The following is a 20,195-nucleotide window of genomic DNA, read 5'->3' as shown; positions in this document are numbered from 1 at the left end:
CTTTCAACTGTTGTGCAAAGTTTGCCACAAATAGGTGCATATAACAGCTAAGCTCTACTAATTTTTGTTCCTTACTGTTCTGAAAAAAGGCCGCAACAAGAGAAAGATCTGATGCCAAGGTTTGGCTGGGAAGTGCTTGTAAAGCTACTGATTTAAAAGTCACATTTCATTTACTTATTTTCCAACTTGTATAACAAATGTTGGGATTCTTCTATTTCGGTTGTTTTATTTATTTATTTAAAAAAAAAATTTTTTTAACGTTTTTTTTTTTTAATTTATTTTTGAGACAGAGAGAGACAGAGCATGAACGGGGGAGGGACAGAGAGACACAGAATCGGAAACAGGCTCCAGGCTCTGAGCCATCAGCCCAGAGCCTGACGCGGGGCTCGAACTCCTGGACCACGAGATCGTGACCTGGCTGAAGTCGGACGCTTAACCGACTGAGCCACCCAGGCGCCCCTATTTCGGTTGTTTTAAAATTTAAATCAGTATGAGCAAATTAGTAGACTGTGGAATCCAAACCACTCTCTTCCGTCATTACTTGAAGCCTTGTAAAATTAACCTCCCACCTGCCATCGCGCGTGGAGCCCGGAAGCTCAGGAATCCCCGCACTTGCAGCCTCTGTGCGCAGCTTTCCCCGTGCGTGGCCCCGCCCAGCACGCCGTGCCCCAGGCCCCAGGCTTTGGCGGCCACGTGAACCAAGCAGCGGCTACTGAAAAGCCACGGTGATGGCGCAGCAATGTGGGCGCAAGCGCAGTGCAGGGCCTGAGCGACCTAGGCACGCGTGGTAAGTCTCTCTGCACGTGCGCGACGGCTGGCTGACGGCAAGCCGAGGTGGCGGGCGGTGGAGGGCCGAGTGCCCAGCATGTGGGGTCAGGGGCACTTTTCTGGCGCTTCTGTGGTGGAAAGTGTGAGGTCAGTGGTAGTCTTTTTGGTAGGTGCGGTTGTAGCCGCCGCAAGGACCGTCTTTTCACCTCTGCTTGCCTTTTAGGTCTCCCAAGTATGGGGTAAGGCCCGTTTCCTGGCCTTCCTTCGCCTTGGAGCCGCCCACCTATTTCTGAGGGTGCCGGGCACCCCCGGTTTTGAGTGCAGGGCTGCGGGGCGAAACCTGTTTACAAATAACTTGGGCCTACGTAGTCTCGGTGGAGATGGGGTCTTGCAGGCCTGTTGTGCGGTGGAGTTCTCTTTTCCCGCAAATTTTGTGCCATTTAAACTTCAAAATCCCTCATAAAATAGGTGTCAAGGGGCAACCTGGACTCACTTATTCCGAATTTTGCCACGAGTTGGAGATTTGGAAGTGCCATCTGGTAATCCACTTTTGCTGGAAGCGGGTACAGCGTCGGTTTCTTCATAATCATCGCGGGAAAGTCTTTTTGACCCCTTTTAAAATCAGATTTTATGATGAACCATACAGCTTCTCGGCATTTCCAGATATTTTCAGTTTTACTAAATCTAAGCCAATGGCTTACAGAGAAATACAGTCTCTCTAAACATTTCATCTTGGTTTTACGACTTTTTGCTCAATTAAATAAAAAAAAAATTTTGACCAGTAGTGGAGGTAGGATACGTATTTTGAACACCTTTTCATGCAGCTTAATGTATGTGAAAAAACTATATAAGGTATAACAAAAACCAGAAGAATAAAAGTTTAAAATTTTTGACTTTTTTTTTTTTAACCTGGGACAATTTTTCTCTTTCTGTAAGTACTTGAGGGAGCATTTGAAACTCTGGTGTAACACAGTTCTTCGGTAACTTTTAAAGCTCTTAAAAAGCCTGTTTTCTGTTTCCTTCCAAGAACTAACATTTATGTAAAGGGCAGTATTCTAGTATATTAATGATAAAGTTATAAACGAGTAGACATTTATTTTGAAATATTTTGGAGTTAGAAGGTATAATACTATGTAATGAAAATTAGTTTTGAAGTAATAGGCAAAATTTGATTTGATTTTGCAGTCTTTAATTGAAATATCTCTTCAAAAATAGAAATCACTGTACCTTTTAAATAAAATTAATTACCAGTCTGAAGCGTTTGGTCTCTATATATTTGTAGTGTTTCTTTTTGTTTGAATTGTAGAAGTCCTGCTCTCCTTTTGGGAGGGCATCAATTTTTTTGAAAGAATATGCATATTGTTCTGAAGTATTGATTTACGTAACTGACTAGAATATGTCTAGATATCTACTTCAGTGTAAATTTGTAAAATCTTGGCTAAAAGAGATAATTTCAAAAGATAGAGATTGTATATGATGAAATTGCAGAGTACAGTATACTCAAGAATTATTGGAGAAAATCTCTCAGGTAATGTTTGATATAGAGGTTGAATTTTGATAACTTTATTTAGGAACAAAACATACTTGCAGGAATTTGAACATTATATAGTTTAGGCTTTCTTGATTCACTGTGAATGGACAGATTATTAGAACTTAATTTAAGGTATTGAATTGTTTTAGTTTTTCAGGAATTGCCCAGATGGATGAAGATACACATTACAATAAAGGTACTGACACTAAAAATTATTTTTGGATGTAAGAGCTAGATAATCTTGATTAATTTCTAATTTTCTTTGCATTTTGATTTGGTTTTAGTTGAAGATGTGGTTGGAAGTCATGTGGAAGATGCAGTAACATTTTGGGCCCAGGTAAATAGCCTGGTTGATTTCTTTCCCCATCCCTTTCCTCCACCAACCCAGGTCCTGCTCAACAGAAACAAAAACAAAAACCCCAGAATATAGATATCCTTGTCATTCTCAGTGCCTAATTACTGAACATTTAACACAAGCCATTTTTGGAAGCGCACTGGTTACAGCTGGGACTTACTACCTGAGTTATGAGTAGTATGCTTATAATGCACTGAGTTAAAAAAGAAAGAAAGCAGCAAGATTATAGTTGTGGTTTCAGAATTACACTCAATTTAACACCAACAATCTAGGCTGCATAAATTACTGAATGCGCTAAGAAACTTATATTTGTGAAGTTATAGCCCCATCTAGGGGTCTTTTATAAGATTGTTTCTTGAAAGATACTACCTTTTTAATGTAATTTTTTTAAATACTTTAACTTTGAATTTGACATATAATCTCTTTTTCATCATGAAGTTGGAAGCACTAGTGGAACATTTATAGTTTTCTACGGACTTCAAGTCAGATAAGTTTCCTTAGGTTTAAATATAAAGCAAAGTACCAAAGTGCTTGTGTTCTAGAATTTAAAAAGGTGAATTCCTCTAATTACACAATTACTCACTAGTTTTTAATTTTGTGAACTACACATAATATGGGAGGGAAAGGTATGGCATTTTTCTGTAAGAACTGCAGTATGAGAACTCTTTTGTGGTGGTGGAGCAAATTGGCAATATGGGAAATAGAATTTACGAGAAGAAAAGTTGTAGAAGAATTCGATTAACCACTTTTCTTATATATATAGAAAACATTGTGGAGGGGTGATATTCGTAGAAAACTTGTGGTAAATTTGTATTTCTGCTTATGCAAATATTTTCTGCTTATGCAAATATTTTCTGCTTATGCAAATATATTCTACCCAAATGTTTTATGCATGTTGTCTCTGTATTAATAGCAACTGTGTCACTCAACAATGTCCCAGATTAGATGACCCAGATTAGATGATAGATATGTTTAAGCTCATAGCTTAAATAAGATTTTCTAGACCAGCACTGTCCAGTAGAAATGTGTGAGCCACATAAGTAATTTAAAATTTAGCAGACTCATGAAAACCTAAAAAGAAAGTGTGAAATAAATTTTAATATACTCAATATATCCAAAATATTTCAAAATGCAGTTAACACAGATATATTTACAAGTATTTTATTTTCCTTTTCATATTAAGTTTTGAAATCTGATGTGTATTTTAGATTTACAGTATACTCTATCTCAAATCAGACTAGCTACATTTCAGGAGGGTATTGCCTATTGATCAGTGCAGCTGTAGACTTTGATTTCAACTGACCTTTTTGTGAAGCTGTTGATTGAATTTGGAGTTATTATTTTTTAATTTTTAAAATTTATTTATTTATTTTGAGAGAGAGAACCAACAAGGGGGGGCAGAGAGAGAGGGAGACAGAGGATCTGAAGCAGGCTCCACGCTGACAATGGAGAGCCTGATGCGGAGCTTGAACCCACGAACTGTGAGATCATGACCTGAGCCGAAGTTGAATGCTTAACCGATTAAGCCAACCAGGCATCCGAATTTGGAGTTATTATTTAAACCAGGAGTCAGCAAACTATTCCTGTAAAAGATTAGATTGTAAATATTTTAGGGATGGTGGGCCATATAGTCTATAGTAACTATTCAACTCTGTCAGCTCTGCTGTTGTAGTGCAAAGGCTTACGAAGACAGTACATAGATGTGGCTGTGATCCATTAAAACTTTATTTACCAAAGCAAGTGGTGGAGGCCAAAATTTGCCAACCTCTGATATCAACCATGAAGTGGAGGCCTTGTAGAAATTTAAACATTTTAAGAAGTTATGAAACATGTCATAAATGTATGAAAAGATTAAGAGTTAAAGCTACCAATGGCATTCATATGAATTGAATGATTATTTCAAGAAGCAAGTTATAAAATTTGACTGGAGTTGGAATGGGATATAAATAAAGAATAAATATTCACAAATATGTGGAGGCTGATCAAGATGAAGTTCTTCTCACCTATACTCTCTGTTTTTCTGACTCCATGGATTTCTGCCATATAGGCCACTTATATGAGAATTTTTGGTAGGCCAAGTGGAATGAGTAGCAGCTGAAGGAATCATAAGTGGCCTTCACCTTTTTTTGAAAGAAAGATATTTCCTTATTTTAGTCCTATAACTACAAAATATTTTGTTGATATATTAAGAACATATATGTACATTTAATTATTTATTTTGAAATAACTTTAGATTTATGGGAAGGTCATAAAATTAGTACAGTCTTTCTTTATACCCTTCATGTAGCTTCCAGTACTGCTAACATTTTACATAACCATAATACAGTTAAACAAAGCCAGATAATTAGCTGCAGCGTGTATTCAACTTTCAACAGTTTTTTCATTGTCTTTTTTCCATTTTTTTTAAATTAAAAAAATGTTTATTTATTTTGAGAGAGTGTGAGCACATGCATGCATGAGTGGGAGAGGGGCAGAGAGAGAGAGGAAGAGAGAGAATCCCAAGCAGGCTCTGCACTGTGAGCGAGGAGCTTGACTCAGGGCTGGATCTCACGAACCTTGTGAGATCATGACCTGAGCCAAAATCAAGAATTGGATGCCTAACCAATTGAGCTACCCAGGTGCTCCCATCTTTTTTTCTAGTCTAGGATCCCTCATTGTATTTAGTTGTCATGTTTTTTTAGTTTCTTCTAACTTTGGTTCTCTTATTTATCCTTGTCTTTACTGATTTTGACATTTTTGATGAGTACTGGTCACTTATAGACTATTTCTCAGTTTAAAGTTTTGATGAGTACTGGTCACTTATTTTATACAACATCTCTCAGTTTAGGTTTGTTTGATGTTTTTTCATAAATAGATTAGCTGTAATACTACAGAAATGATACTTTGTCCTTTCTAGTGCATTATTTTGGGGATTCATGATATTGATAAATCATTATTGATAATGTTAACCTTTATCCACTTGGTTAAGGTGCTATCTGCTGGGTTTCTTCACTTAAGGTTACTGTTTTTCCTTTTGTAATTAATAAGTGTTTTAGGGGTGCCTGGATGGCTCAGTCAGTTAAACGTCCAGCTTTGGCTCAGATCATGATCTTATGGTTTATGAGTTTGAGCACTGTATTGGGCTCTGCACTGACAATGTGGAGCCTGCTTGAGATTCTCTCTCCCCACCCCCCCCTGCTCTGCCCCTCCCCCACTTGTGCCCTCCTCCCTCTCCCTCCCTCCCTCTCTCTCTCTCCCTCCCCAAAATAAATAAATAAATAAATGTTTTAGAGGGAGATACATTAAGATTGTCTAGTTGTGTTTCTCTTCAACTTTTCACCCACAAATTTTATTATTTATTACTGTAGTCATTGTCTGATGATGATTTTTTAAATTTTTCGTATGCTTTCTGCATGTATTAATTGGAATTCTTCTGTGAGGAAGCGCTGTATCTTCTCCAATCATTTATTTACTCAATTATTTAGGTTAATATGGACTATGGGTATTTATTCCATGGGCTATAATACAGCATTATCACTACTTTGTTGTTTACATTGTTGCAGCTTTGGGCATCAGGAGATTATTCACATAGGCTGTTGTGCCTTTTAAAACATATCCCCATTTCTTTTTTGAGCATTTCTTTACTTTCTGGCATGACCAAAAATTCCAGGATCATCTTTTTTTCCCTATCTTCATCCTGGAATCCACCACTCTCCAGAACCCTGGTTCCTTTTATTGGAGAATGGTGTTTAGATATCAAGATCTGGGCACTAGGTGTGCTTTTTGCTGATGGTGTCATTGCTTTTAGGCCCTGTTAGCAGACAGAGCTGGAAAAAATATGTGTATAAAAACGTACACATGTACATATCTATATTTTTGTATCTTTCATATATGCATGTATATGCACACAAATGTGTATATATACACATACATACTATGAGTTCATATGAATATCTTCCAATTCTAATCTGACAGTGCAGGTTCATTTTAGCCTTCTTTCTTTTTTTTGTAACTTCTTTCCTGCTCTCATTGTCTGTGGTATATTTACTTATTTGTTCGATCCTAGTATACACTTCAAAATTGTTAGCCCATACCCATGACAAATGAATTTACTAACTAGATTGCAGTATTTGTGTATAGAGGATTATATACATTTAACTTTTTTTTTTACATCTGTTTTATCCAACAACAAATATATGAGAAGACTCATCATTTGACCAAAATATGCTATCCATTTTGAGCCATTAGATGTATAGTAAAATCCAGACACAATTGTTTATATTACATTTTAGGATTTAATAGTTTTTGCTTTCTTAGTTTGAATTCCAAGTAATTTGAACTCACTGCAAAGTAAAGATTTTCTAAAGCGTAGTACCACTTCTTAATAAAGAACTCATTTGAATTATGAAAAAATGTTACTGTAAGAATTTGATTTAATCTCTAATGCTCCAGAATCTTTTTTTAATGTTTATTATGTTTTGAGAGAGTGCATGAGTGAGGGAGGGGCAGAGAGAGAGGGAGCGAGAATTCCAAGCAGCATCTGTGCTGTTAGCGTGGGGCTTGATGTCCTGAACCGAGAGATCATGCCCTGAGCCGAAATCAAGAGTCCCAACGCTTACCCAACTGAGCGATGTAGATGCACCTTGAATGCTCCAAAATCTTTTAAGTAATGCTTAGTAGAACTCTCAGTTGTATAGCACTGTCAAATAATTTATTGAATTTTACACTATAGCTATTCTTCCTTCTAGAGTATCAGTAGAAATAAGGATATTATGAAGATTGGTTGCTCACTGTCTGAAGTTTGTCCCCATGCCAATTCAGTTTTTGGGAATCTTGATCCAAAGAAGGTGAGCCATATTCTCGGGTATAATTATTCCCTCTCTCCTGATGGCTTTCTTCTGTCTTAGATTTTATAATTGTTGGAAGTTTTGATGTATTTGAAAAAGAGAGGCACATTTTTAGAAGTGATATAAACTATAGTCATAATAAATTTATTCTTTCAAAAATACTATGGACTGTGTGCTCTTATGGTGGACAAAAAAAAAATCTGTAAAAGTTATCTTTATGGAGAAAATTTTGATGATTTTTCTTTTTTTTTAAAAATTGAGGTATAATTTACATACAGTAATGCATACAAGTCATAGCTGTACAGCTTAAAGAATTTTTATGCAGATCAAGATATAGTAATCACTCAGATCAAGATATGATTCCCTCTTCCTGGAAAATTCCTGCAGACCCTTTCTCAGTCAATTCTTCGTCAGTAGTCCTTCTAACAAGATGTAATTATTCTGATTTCTGTCACTGAAAATTCACTTACCTGTTCTTAAATCATACAGTGTGTACTCTTTTGTGTATGTCTGGCTTCTTTCATTCAGCAGAATTTCTGAGATTCTTCCATATTATTGTGTGTATTGGTGTTGGTAGTTGTTCTTTTTCAAGCTATGCAGTACTTGTATAAATACACCACAGTTGATATGTTTGTTCTCCTTTGATGGCCGTTTGGATTGTTTGCAGTTTTTGGCTACTGTGAATTATGCTACTATGAAATACTTACACAGTTTTTTGTTGGATGTATTAACTTTTTTATTTTGACTGCATACCTAGGAGTAGAATTGATAAATCATGGGGTAGGCATGTTTCACTTTGGTAGGTACTGGCCACAGTTTGGCAAAAGTATTGAACCAATTTTTATTCTTACCAGCAAAGTATGAGGATTCTAGTTCCTCACTGTCCTCATCAATCCTTTGCATTGTCATTCTTTTAAATTTTAGCCATTTGGTGGGTGTAGTGTGGTGTTCTGATTTTATTTTCCTGAGTATAGAGCTTCACCATATTTTCATAGTTGTAATTTTTCATAGGGTTTTTTTTTTTTCTTTTTTTTTGAGAGAGAAAGTGCACATAGGGGTGTGGCAGAGGGAGAGAGAGAATGAATCTCAAGCAGGCCCCCATGCCCAGCACAGAGCCTGATGTGGGACTCTATCTTACAGCTGACCCTGAGGTCATGACCTGAACTGAAATCAAGAGTCGGACGCTTAACCAACTGAGCCACCCAGGCGCCCCACTATTTTCATAGTTTTATTAGCCTTTTCAATATACTCTTTTGTGAAGTGCCTTTTTACATCTTTTCCCCATTTTCAAGGTTGTCTTAATTGATATGTAGGAAGTTCTCTATATATTCATTACATAATTTGGATATGAGTCCTTTGTCAACCAGGTGATTGTAAATGAGTGTTTTTGAAATAATAAATGCTTATATTCTTGGATACATCAATTTCTCTGTCAAAAATTTACCCTTTGGACATTTTTATAAGTACACAAAGAAAGGTGTTTTATGATTAATTGCAGTATTATTTGTAATAGGTAAAATGGAGAGTAACTAAATATCTACTACTACTACTAGTAGTAGTAGTAGTAGTAATAATGGTAGCTGGCATTTATTGAATCTTATCCTTTGTGAAACAGTGTTCTAAGCACTTTACACGTATTAGCTCATTTAGTACTCATAGCATCCCTATGAAGCAGATGCTGTTATTTTATATGTGTTTTTGAAAATTGAAGCATGGCTATGATAACTTTATGAAAGTCACCCACTAGTTTATAATGGATCAAGTATTCAAACTCAGAGAGCCCACCCCCTTAGATGTTAATCTGATACTGGAATAATTAATGAATTGTGGTAGATTCTTATTTTGGAATACTTAGTTATTTCAGATGCTGATACTATGGTAAAGTAAATGGAAATTTTAAGGAGGCACTTACATTTAAATTAAAAGTTAAGGAGGCACTCTAACGTACACCTCAGAGTGAGTGCCTCTTTAAATTTTGGCCATGGGTGCCTTGTTTGCCTCACCCAACTCTAAGCTCTGTTTGTAAATAAGATCTCTTATTTAAGATCTCTATATTTTAATATGGAATTAGGTATATAAAATAGTGGATGTAAAATGAGCACATTTGTGTAAATAAACATATCCTAGCATATATGTAAAATTAGTGTAAGTGTCAAATTATTTTTAGGAGGTGTATGTTGAAGAGTGTTGGTAAGGAAGTCTTACTTTTTTTTTGATGTGCTTTGATTGTCTTTTAATAATGTGCCTCTATTACTTTTATTTTAAAATAATTACAACCCCAATGGCATATATAAAAATGTGTAAAAAGAAGAGATTAGAAGGAAAGAATGTAGGTTGGAGCTGAACATTAGAATGGTTAACTAGAATTTGTGAACTTCTAGGTTTTTTTTAAGCATCCTTGTAGCCTAGGACTGTAAATTAAAATATACCCACTTTTCCTCTGTTGAATGCAAAATAAATTACTTGCTTTACAAAATACTCAAACTAGTTTCAATAATAGATTTCCTATTATAAATGATTACTCAGCCACTCTGGTTACTTATGAATGGATTATACTTTGTAAATTTTCCGAAGTGAATGAGTATCTGCCTCTCATCCTGTAGATGGGTCATGGGCTATAAATAGTGGAGCTGTGAGAGGAGAAGATTGGTACCCGGCACAATGGGAGTGCATGTGTAGTTATGATAGTGTTTGAAAGTTATGAAAGTGTTGAAATTTCCTCAAGATAGAGTTGTATTTGTGCTGGTTTTTGTGATTATTCACACTAACAGAGTCAAAAACTTCAGATTCCTCAGCTTTGTTGGGTCCCAGCTCTATTCTTGGATACAAGTATCCCCACCTCTATGTTCACTGGGTTGCAGTGACGCTCCATTTATGTCACTTACTTAATATTGAATTTTTAATTATATTAGCATATTATTACAAAGTCTTAACTAAAGGTTAATGTGACCTTTTGCAGAGTTTGAAATTGGATAGGAGCTATTTTTGCTACTAAACCTTTTTGCTTGCTGAGAAATGAAGTAAGATGGTTGGGAGAATGTACCCTGCCATTTGTGCTCTCTGTTGCTCTCCAGTTTTTGAATGTTAGCTGAGGGAACCAGAGTTAAGTGCTAATTTCATACCTATCCTTTGTAATATTTGCTTTGTTAGATATCCATTGTGTTTCTGAATTGATTTGTACTTTGTTGCTTTGGGAAGTTGAGGATTTTTGTATTTCATACTGTATATATCTTTGCTTCAAAATCTGTGAATTTGTCTTACTTCAGAGTGATACACTTAAAATTAATATTTTTTATTTAAATGGTTATTTTTGAGAGAGAGAGAGAAAGAGAGCGAGCGAGCACGCGCATGCCTGAGCAGGGGAGGGGCAGAGAGAGAGGGAGACAGAGGATCTGTCCCACGAAGTGGGCTTTGTGTTGACAGCAGAGAGCCCAATGCAGGGCTTGAACTCATGAACTGCAAAATCATGACCTGAGCCAAAGTCGGATGCTTAACTGACTGAGCCACCCAGGCACCCTTAAAATTAATTTTACACTTCACTTAAGGCAGTGTTCCAACCTTTCATATGCCCTTTTAAGGTATTTTTTCTCTAATGAGTCTCCTCACCTCAAGACATATTAACACCATAGATACACTATTTATCTGTTTATGCTGTCAGATAGGTTTGAACTTTGGAGGGCTACAAACAATTGTAATATTGAAGACACCCCTCTCTTCCAAACCAGTTTTCACTCCCTTGAGAATAGTATTTACCCTGTTGAGAATGTATGATTAAAATGAATGATTTAAAATGGCTGTGTGGCTCAGTCGGTTGAGCATCCCACTCTTGGTTTTTGCTCAGGTCACAATCTCATGGTTCATTGAATGAAGCCCATGTTGGGCTCTGCACTGACAGCATGGAGCCTGTTTGGGATTCTTTCTCTCCCTCTGTCTCTGCCTCTCCCCCGCTCATGTGTGCTCTCTCACTGTCTTTCTCTTGATTTCAAATAAACTAAAAAAAAAAAAAAGAAAGTCATTATCAACCTAGGGTGATTTTGTATTCCCCACCCTCACCCCCAGGTGATAATTTGGCAGTGTCTCGAGACATTTTTGGTTGCCACACCGGAGAGGGTGCTTCTTGGCATTGTAGGTGGAGGCTAAGGAGGATGCTGCTAACTATCCTACAGTGCACAGGACGGGAATGAGCCCCTGCCCCATCTTCCTGCCAAGGAATTATCCTGTTTGAAAATGTCAGTAGTGCTAAGGTTGAAAAATTGACATAAAGTATGTAAATTTTCCTTTGTTTTTTTAAAAATTTTTTTAAATGTCTATTTTTGAGAGTGAGCAAGTGAGAGAGACAGAGTGTGAGTGAGCAAGGGAGGTGCAGAGAGAGAGGGAGACACAGAATAAGAAGCAGGCTTCAGGCTCTGAGCTGGTAGCACAGAGCCTGATGTGGGGCTCAAACTCATGAACCTGAGCTGAAGTCAGATGCTCAACCGACTGAGCCACCCAGGTGCCCCTCCTTTGGTTTTATATTTAACATAATTAAATTAAAATATAAATTTAAAATAAAATTCAGTGTTAAGAATATTATCTAATTTAATTTTATCCATTTAATAACACTAGAGTCCTTACATATAAAGTAAAAAGTATAAGAATCTTTCTTGGCTGGTAGGAGGTATGGATCCCACATGGTTGAGATTTACGGTATGTACTTGGCATCTTTATATTTTAAGAACAATTAATTGTACCAGTTATGTCTTCAGACATTAAAATAGCATGATTTTAAGTCTTTGATGCATATGCTTTTTTTGAATTTTGTTTTTTATGTCTTTTTTTTTTTTTTTTTGAGAAGCAAAATTGAATTATGGACTCTGAAATCAGATTGCCTCACTTTGAATTGTAGCGTATGAGTTTGGGGATATAATGGTGAACAGAAAGTATCTGCCTTTTACAGTTATTGTGAGAATAAAATAAGTTATTATATATAAGGTGCTAATTGCCATTTAGTAAGTGCTTAATAAATGCTAGCCATTCTGATCTACGTAGCATGCTTTGAATCATTAAAGTGCCAAATAATTTTACTTTCTTTTTCTCTTTATAGATTTATGGTGGATTATTTTCTGAAGATAAATGTTGGTACAGATGCAAAGTACTGAAAATCATCAGTGATGAAAAGGCAGGAGCAAGTGTTTCGGTTTTTTTTTGCCCCGAGTGACAATTATTTTGGTTCCAAAATTCGATGCTTATTTAGCCCTTCATTCCTTATACATAGTAGTAATAAGATCTGAAGATCTGGTTCAAATGAACTTATAAATTGATTAAAACATTTTTTTTTTTTTTTTACCTAGTGAACACAAAGGAGTGAATTGCTTAAAAAAAAAATCCAGGTTAGATTCAGGAATATCCTTCTGAATTTAAGTTGTCATATAATCACTGCACATTGTCCTAGGATAGATTACATAATTTGTGAATGATTTTTGCTGACCAGTGGGCTCTTTGTGTCTCGGTTCTTAATCGTCATGTTTGGTTCTTGCTAAGTAACTTTAAAAGTTCATTCTATTAAGATTGAGTAGGAAAAGAACATTTGATCTACCCAAAAGAAGTTCTCTTTATCTTTTGCTTAGTTGATTTGCATATTGTTAATGAAGATTGGCTTACTGCTTTTTCATGCTTTGGTTAAATGTGATGAATTTTCTTTGTGTTTAGCTATTTGATTTTTTTAAACTGAACTTGAGGGAGATTTTAAGGGGATTTGTGGAGATGAGATTCTGAATGGCTGTTTGATGGCAGTTACACATTACAGGCTGTGTAAAAGCATCTCTGTAGGCTTTCCTTTACTGTTTTTTTCCTGTATCTGCTTTACTGGCGTTAAAATATTTTCTTTTTTTTTTTTTAACGTTTATTTATTTTTGAGACAGAGACAGAGCATGAACGGGGGAGGGTCAGAGAGAGGGAGACACAGAATCGGAAACAGGCTCCAGGCTCTGAGCTGTCAGCACAGAGCCCGACGCGGGGCTCGAACTCACGGACCGCGAGATCGTGACCTGGCTGAAGTCGGACGCCTAACCGACTGCGCCACCCAGGCGCCCCAATAATTAGTGTTTTTAAATTTGCCAGACAATTGACATTTTTACTTCTCTTATTCTCACAACAATTCTGTGATACAGGTATTGAGCCGAAGTCGACCGCTTAACCAACTGAGCCACCCAGGCGCCCCTAAAATATTTTCTTAAATGTATATGTTTTATAAAATATTTTTCTTGGTGTAAAAGGATATGATAAGATAAAACAAGTAATGCTCAGAGTAACTTAAAAAAAAAATCTCATGATTTATTACCATCACAGGTAATGGTTTATCTTGGTGAAATAGATCTTTCTAATTAGATGTTTTCCCCACAATTTGACACCTGGAGACGATATATTGTGTTTGTTTTTGCTTTGGCTGTAACTTTTTAAAATTAAGGGGCAAGATGGCTTTGACCTCATGATAAACTCATTTTCTTTTTTACTTTCTAAATAGAGCTGGATGTGAGGGTGAATTTAATTCATATCCTACGTCTAACACCTGGGATGAGCTTAATTTTACCAAAGGAAGTTTGAGAATTTTGCTTTTCTTTTCAGGTGCTACTGTTTCCAACTTGGATTTAGAAGTGTTGATTGATTTTAACATTTGAGATAGGGGAGGCCATAAGCTTCATAGATTTGTTTATTTAAATATTAGCTGTTTCTTTACCTTTTTATTTATTATTATTATTTTTTAATTTTAGAGAGAGAGAGAGCATGAGTGGGGGAGAGGGACAGAGGAGGAGAGAGGGAGGAAGAGATAGAGAGAAAGGGAGAGAGAGAATATCTTAAGCAGGTTCCACACTCAGCATGGAGCCTGATGCGGGGCTCAATCTCACAACCCTGGGATTAAGACCTAAACTGAAATCAGGGGTACTGTCTGATAGTAGTACTGTTTGATACTAGTATAACTAGTTTGATAGTACTGGTTGATACTAGTATAGCTAGTTAACTTACAACCAAACAGAAATCACTGGAATCTCATGAACTATGGATGGATTTTCTTTACTTTACTATTGTTTGAGCTCTTGTTTCTGAATACATTTTGTCAATTTGAGGTGAAAGGCTGTCTTGATTTACAGGTAATTAACAGAAAGCAGCAAATTGGTGGTTTCTTTGGAGATGTTTAATCTAAGTTCCCTTGTGTTAGTATTTGTCTAATTTTTTCTCAGTGTCTGGTGAGATACATTGACTATGGAAATACTGAAATTCTAAATCGATCTGATATAGTTGAGATTCCTTTGGATCTGCAGTTTTCTAGTGTTGCCAAAAAGTATAGACTTTGGGGACTACAGATTCCTTCTGGCCAAGAAGTTACCCAGTTTGATCAGGCAAGTCACAGATTTTTAATATTTTTGTTAATAGAGGTAAAGCTGTGTGCTTGAAACAAAATATAAATGTAGTTAAATTCTTCTAATTCTTTAATATAAAAGCCTGTATAAATTAGTGAAAAATATGAATTATAGAACGATTCAGAAACAACTGTTTGTGCTCATCTTTGCTATGTAAACATTTGTGATGATCAGAGTGATATGTGTATATATATTTACATAATAAGTGTAAATAGTTTCTTCTCATGTGAAAATTTAAGAGTCTCTTATGATGGAGAAAATGATAATATAATTATTGTTATCTTTTGCTTTTGAGAGAGTATTAGAGTGATCTTTAACCTAGTCCTGGCCATAAATACCACAAAAAGTGGAGTTGTGAATTAATCAGATTTTATCATTTTGGCAAGGGTTCATTCTGTTTGGTATAGCAGTTGGCAGTGATGTTCTACTATCTAGATTCTAGTTTGTATTCATTCCATTAAATTTTGGATTAGTAGCCTAATTCTGGCCGATATTTCATAGTTTCAGGGGTGGTCTTAAATTCTACCTCTTTTTAAATCTCCTGTGCAGTAATGATGTTCTTTTGGTGGGTGTTACTGTTGTTGAGGAGACACTATACTGCTAAGTAATCAGATTTATATTTTTTAATTTAGTAGCTCAAATAACATGTTAAAAATGATTTAATCAATACCATGAGGAATAGTAAAATTCAGAAACCTATTTGCCTCCTTTTTTCTTTAATTTGAGAACCTTGTAGGTTGTTGGGTGTAATTTTGTCTGCACTATAGTTACTTCGAAGAAACATTTCTGTACTTGGAACTTAAGACTTTCAGAAATACAGAGTAAAGCATAGATATTATTATAAATTGATAGCCCTAAGTTTCTGGTTTAAAATCTGAAGTGTATTATGTTTCCCTTTAATGTAGATGTTTTGACCAAGGTAGAGGCTCGTCTTGAATTTCTTGTAAGCCTAGAAATTTATTGACCTTAGAATTCATCTGCTCTCACCTCATTACTTTACAAATAAAGAAATTGGCTCTAGAACAATTAGATGACTTATTTAAAGTCATAGGCTAATTATGGCTGAGCTAAGGCTGGAACTCAAGTCTGTTCTGTTCTCATAGTAAGATGATATAAACTTTATGTTAATTGAAACAAACATGAATAAGAATAAAAGGTCATTTTTAAAAGTTGGTTTTGGAACTGAGGAATAAACATTAGTTATTGGTAATGTTTTGTATGCTTCATAGGTTCTTTACAGGTGGTACTATTTGTGTTTGTATGTTTAAGTTCAATAAAAAGACTGTTGATTGGAGTTCAGCTAATTAGCAAACTGAATGTTTTCTGGAAAAACATAGTTATTCTTGAGTGTCTCTCCTCAAGAATCCCATGTCTAGCCATTAATTTTCAGTTTAAGGCTCAAATAAAATTTCCTGTATAATGTCTTTGCTAATACCCACCATCCATTCCCCTGCAGCTGTTTTAGTCACTCAGTGTATAAGGCATACAGAGTTGTGGTCTTTTTCTTGCTCCACAAGATAGTGAGCTTGTAGAGATAAGACTGTCTTAGTAGAGAAAAGTATTTTATTTATTTTTGTATGCCTGATCTCCCTGCTCTTGCCTGTTACATGTTAGATCACCATCCAATTTATCTAACATTTGAACAAATGAATAGTAGAGATTTAGTTAAAAAGAGAGAGACTTCCAGAGGGTGACCTTGGCACTAAAATAACTTCAATACATTTTAAACCAGTACTTTTATACCCATGTTATAACACAGTTGAAATTGATACTCAGAATGGTGGTTACAAATGCTGACGCTCAGAAGATTTATGCCCTAAATGCCTCCCTTGTTTTAAAAAATTTACATAGTATCAGGGAATGAGAGGTAGAGATTAGAATTTGGGTATAACAGATTAAAGGCCTTTTTGCCTGTTTTCTAATATATCCAGACAAGATTAGGTAGACTAAAGTAGAAAGAAAGTTATGCTTTCTTGTTTCTGAATAAAGCTTACCAGTTTGGGAAACAGAATGAAATATGTCTTAGAAAAATGACATCATCTTTTTAATCATTGAAAGCTCTGTGTTCTAAAACAATGACCAGATTTATTTAACAGGTAATCTTATGCCTTTTAAATGCCTAAATATGTTTTGAAAATAAATACATCTCTTTCCAGCATGCAAGATTTAATGAGAACTGTAACACATTTCTCACTATAAAAATTAAATATTTGACATTTAAAAAAGAATATGTAGAAAATATATTTATGGTAAGTTACAATATTAAAATACCCATGTATCATCTACTGGGTCATTCTTTCTGTTAGTTAGAATTTAGGAGAACTTAGATTTTATTCCAAATTTAGGGTTCTTTCTTTGTGATTATAAATGATTCAGGGAGAATTTTGTTGAACAACTAATTGTTATTGGTGGCCATAACTAAAAGGAATTTGACTTCAGAGAAAAGTCTAAAATCAGATTTTTGCATAAAATATTCTAAGCAAGGAGTAGTATACCTTTGGAGCATTCAGCTTCAGGTAATTGGAACTTTTGTACAAAGTAGATTATTTCCATTTAAATCCATATGTTGCCCAAAGACAGAGTTACTTGATATTAAGAATTCTACATATTCCAGTAATAATTTTCAGACACTGTCACTTCCATTAATATTGGTTGGGAGTGGAAGTTGTGCTTGATTTTATTTTGTTTTTATTAAAATCTTTTTTTAATGTTTATTTTTGAGAGAGAGCACAAGTTGGGGAGGGGCAGAGAAAGATGGAGACAGAGAATCTGAAGCAGGCTCCAGGCTCTGAGCTGTCAGTACAGAGCCTGATTCAGGGCTTGAACTCACAAATTGCAAGATCATGACCTGAGCTGAAGTCAGATGCTTAACTGACTGAGCCATGCAGGTGCCTCAGTTGTACTTGATTTTAGATAAACTTTCAGCATAAAGGGTTGAAACCAAGGGGTTTTGTATGAAAGAGGTTAATCCAAAACTGTGTTCTGATTGATCAAAATCTTAATCTGATATGTTTCTATGAGTTGTATTTTGAGTTTGTTAGCTTTGCTTGCTTCATCTCATTTATTGGTGATGGCTTCTTTTTTTTAAATGTTTATTTTGAAAGAGAGAGAGAGCAGGGGAGGGGCAGAGAGAGAATCCCAAGCAGGCTCTGCACTGTCAGCACAGGGCCAGACTTGGGGCTTGATCCCATGAACTGTGAGATTATGACTGGAGCAGAAATCAAGAGTCGGACACCCAACCAACTGAGCCACCTAGGTATCCCTCATTTGTTGGGGATGCCTACTGAACCACCTTTGCTATCTATATTGGTATTCTTGGTAAATTCAAGCCTCTCAGGATGTGTGTATTTAAACATTTTGTGGTTTGAAAAATTGATAACAACTGTGTTTTTATAAACTTAATATACTTTGTAATTTGGTTTGTGGATGCTTGATGATCCTTGAGCATATATAGTTTGCCTTCCTGTGCCCTTTCAGATATATTCTAGGTACAGGGTTTCTTAACTGGGGGTTAAAATGTATCACAGTGAAATAGTTTTCTCTGCATTTAAAAACATTTTTCTGAGGGGTATTCCAAAAGTTCCATCAGCCTGATAAAGGAGCCCATGGCACAGAAAAGGTTAAGAACTTCTCCTACACAGGTTTCACTTTTACTCTTTACATATACTTTTCTACTCTTCAGTAATATTGTATAGTTAAAAAAGAGAAGATAGTTACTTCCTACCAATGTTATTTAGTTTCTTGACATTTTTTTTCTTTCTGTAGCTCCTCTTCCTCCTTGGACCTTGAAATTTTTTCTTTTCCCTCCCTCCTCCCCCTCTGCTGCCCCCTCCTTTTTTATTTAAATGTAGCCAGCTCATATTTTCTAGTTTTTAGTTTGGTCTTTATGCTCTTGTTACCTGGATTATCACTGGTATGATTTCCTTTTTTTTTTTTTCTCTCCTGTTGTCTTACTTTAAAACCAGAGTACCTAATTTTTTTTTTTTTTTTTTTTAGATTTAATTTTTAAGTAATCTCTACACCCAAGGTGGGGCTCAAACCCACTACCCCAAGATCAAGAGACACATGCTCCACCCACTGAGCTAGCCATGCACCCCTAACCAGAGTACCTAATTCTGATTCTAAAACTATTTTTAAAGTTTTATTGAATTTGAGCCCCTTAACTAGATACCAGAATTCATTTTTATGTGCTGTACTCCTCAGGACACCATTTCATTTCATTGGGGCCAAAATGGTCAACACAGTCTGCTTGCTTTAAAACAACTATTCTAGGATATTTAATTGGTACACATTTAAAAATTTAAAATTTATAAATATGGCTGCCTATACAAGTGCTAGTTCTACTTCTGGAAAGGAAGATTTTATTAAGTGTGTAATTGGAATATATGCATACACATACAGAAATATATTTGTGTACAGTCAACAACAAGATAAGACTACTTTTATAGAGATTTCAGCATGAAGTATGGTTGTTTGAAAAACTGGGTAGAAAGAAAATAAACATGTTGGTGTAGTTGGTTTACCTCTTTTTTTCCTCCTCATCTTTCTTAGGGAAGAACCTTTCTGGGGAGCTTGATTTTTGAAAAGGAAATAAAAATGAGAATTAAAGCAACTTATCAAGATGGAACAGTTATTGCTCAGGCTGAGTATGGCAGTGTGGATATAGGGGAAGAGGTGGCTAAGAAAGGATTTGCGGAAAAATGCAGACTTACTTCCAGCACTAACATCTGTGAGGAAAAAAAATCAGATCCTGGTCAGCTTGTCCTCAGGAACCTCAAAAACCCCATTCCTACATGGGGACACAGATCAAACCAGTCAGCCTTTAGCCGACCAAAGGGGCGTTTAAGTGGGAGGATGATTCTGGACTTGAAGAATGAAAATGATGCAGGAAATCATGTGACGTTTCCAAAGTAAGACTGTTGTGGGGATTTTAGTCTTAACCTAGTTTCTAATTCATAGTAGAAGCTCTTGTCATAGTAGAAGGAAGGCTTATGTTTTGGAGTCCTCATCTACATGTCAGTGATTTTGAGGGATGATACTCATTTCTATTTTTCTCAAACATGTATTCCTCTCTGTTTTAGCAGGAATATTTTCATTAAAAGCCACTTTGAAAGAAAAGTCATTTCTCAGTTGTTTAAAGTTCACATACCAACTCCTCATACGAATTCTTTTGAATATGTTTATCAAAAATAAAAATCTGTCCCTAAATCTGAATTATTTGGGCAGGGCCAGAATTTCAGTTAAACTTTGAAGTTTTCCTATGGCTTTAAGAATATTTTAATGGATTTCAGGGAATTGCCTTTCCTTTTTAACAAAAG

The 20,195-nt window shown here is 35.7% G+C and overlaps 1 protein-coding gene across 3 annotated transcripts in view; it reads left to right on the top strand.

The window, feature by feature from the left end:
- The first annotated feature begins 564 nt into the window (after positions 1–564).
- The window catches only part of STK31 (serine/threonine kinase 31), a 76,668-nt gene continuing 57,037 nt past the window's right edge, over positions 565–20,195 (top strand). The window contains exons 1-7 of one of the 3 annotated variants that reach the window (XM_025929738.2): positions 565–787; positions 2,449–2,495; positions 2,584–2,636; positions 7,382–7,480; positions 12,564–12,638; positions 14,698–14,856; positions 19,429–19,787. In XM_025929738.2, the coding sequence (XP_025785523.1) occupies positions 729–787; positions 2,449–2,495; positions 2,584–2,636; positions 7,382–7,480; positions 12,564–12,638; positions 14,698–14,856; positions 19,429–19,787 (851 nt within the window). In that variant the 5' untranslated portion in view covers positions 565–728. Of the gene's footprint in view, positions 788–812; positions 916–2,448; positions 2,496–2,583; positions 2,637–7,381; positions 7,481–12,563; positions 12,639–14,697; positions 14,857–19,428; positions 19,788–20,195 lie in introns of those variants that run through there. The other 2 variants (XM_025929739.2, XM_086694285.1) reach the window with 2 other exon arrangements.

This window comes from Puma concolor, chromosome A2 (assembly GCF_028749965.1).
Source record: "Puma concolor isolate L17-30 chromosome A2, mPumCon1.1.hap2, whole genome shotgun sequence".
Classification (NCBI taxonomy): Eukaryota; Metazoa; Chordata; class Mammalia; order Carnivora; family Felidae; genus Puma; species Puma concolor.
Note: the sequence above shows the minus strand (reverse complement) of the source record. Positions and strands in the feature narration are given on the sequence as shown.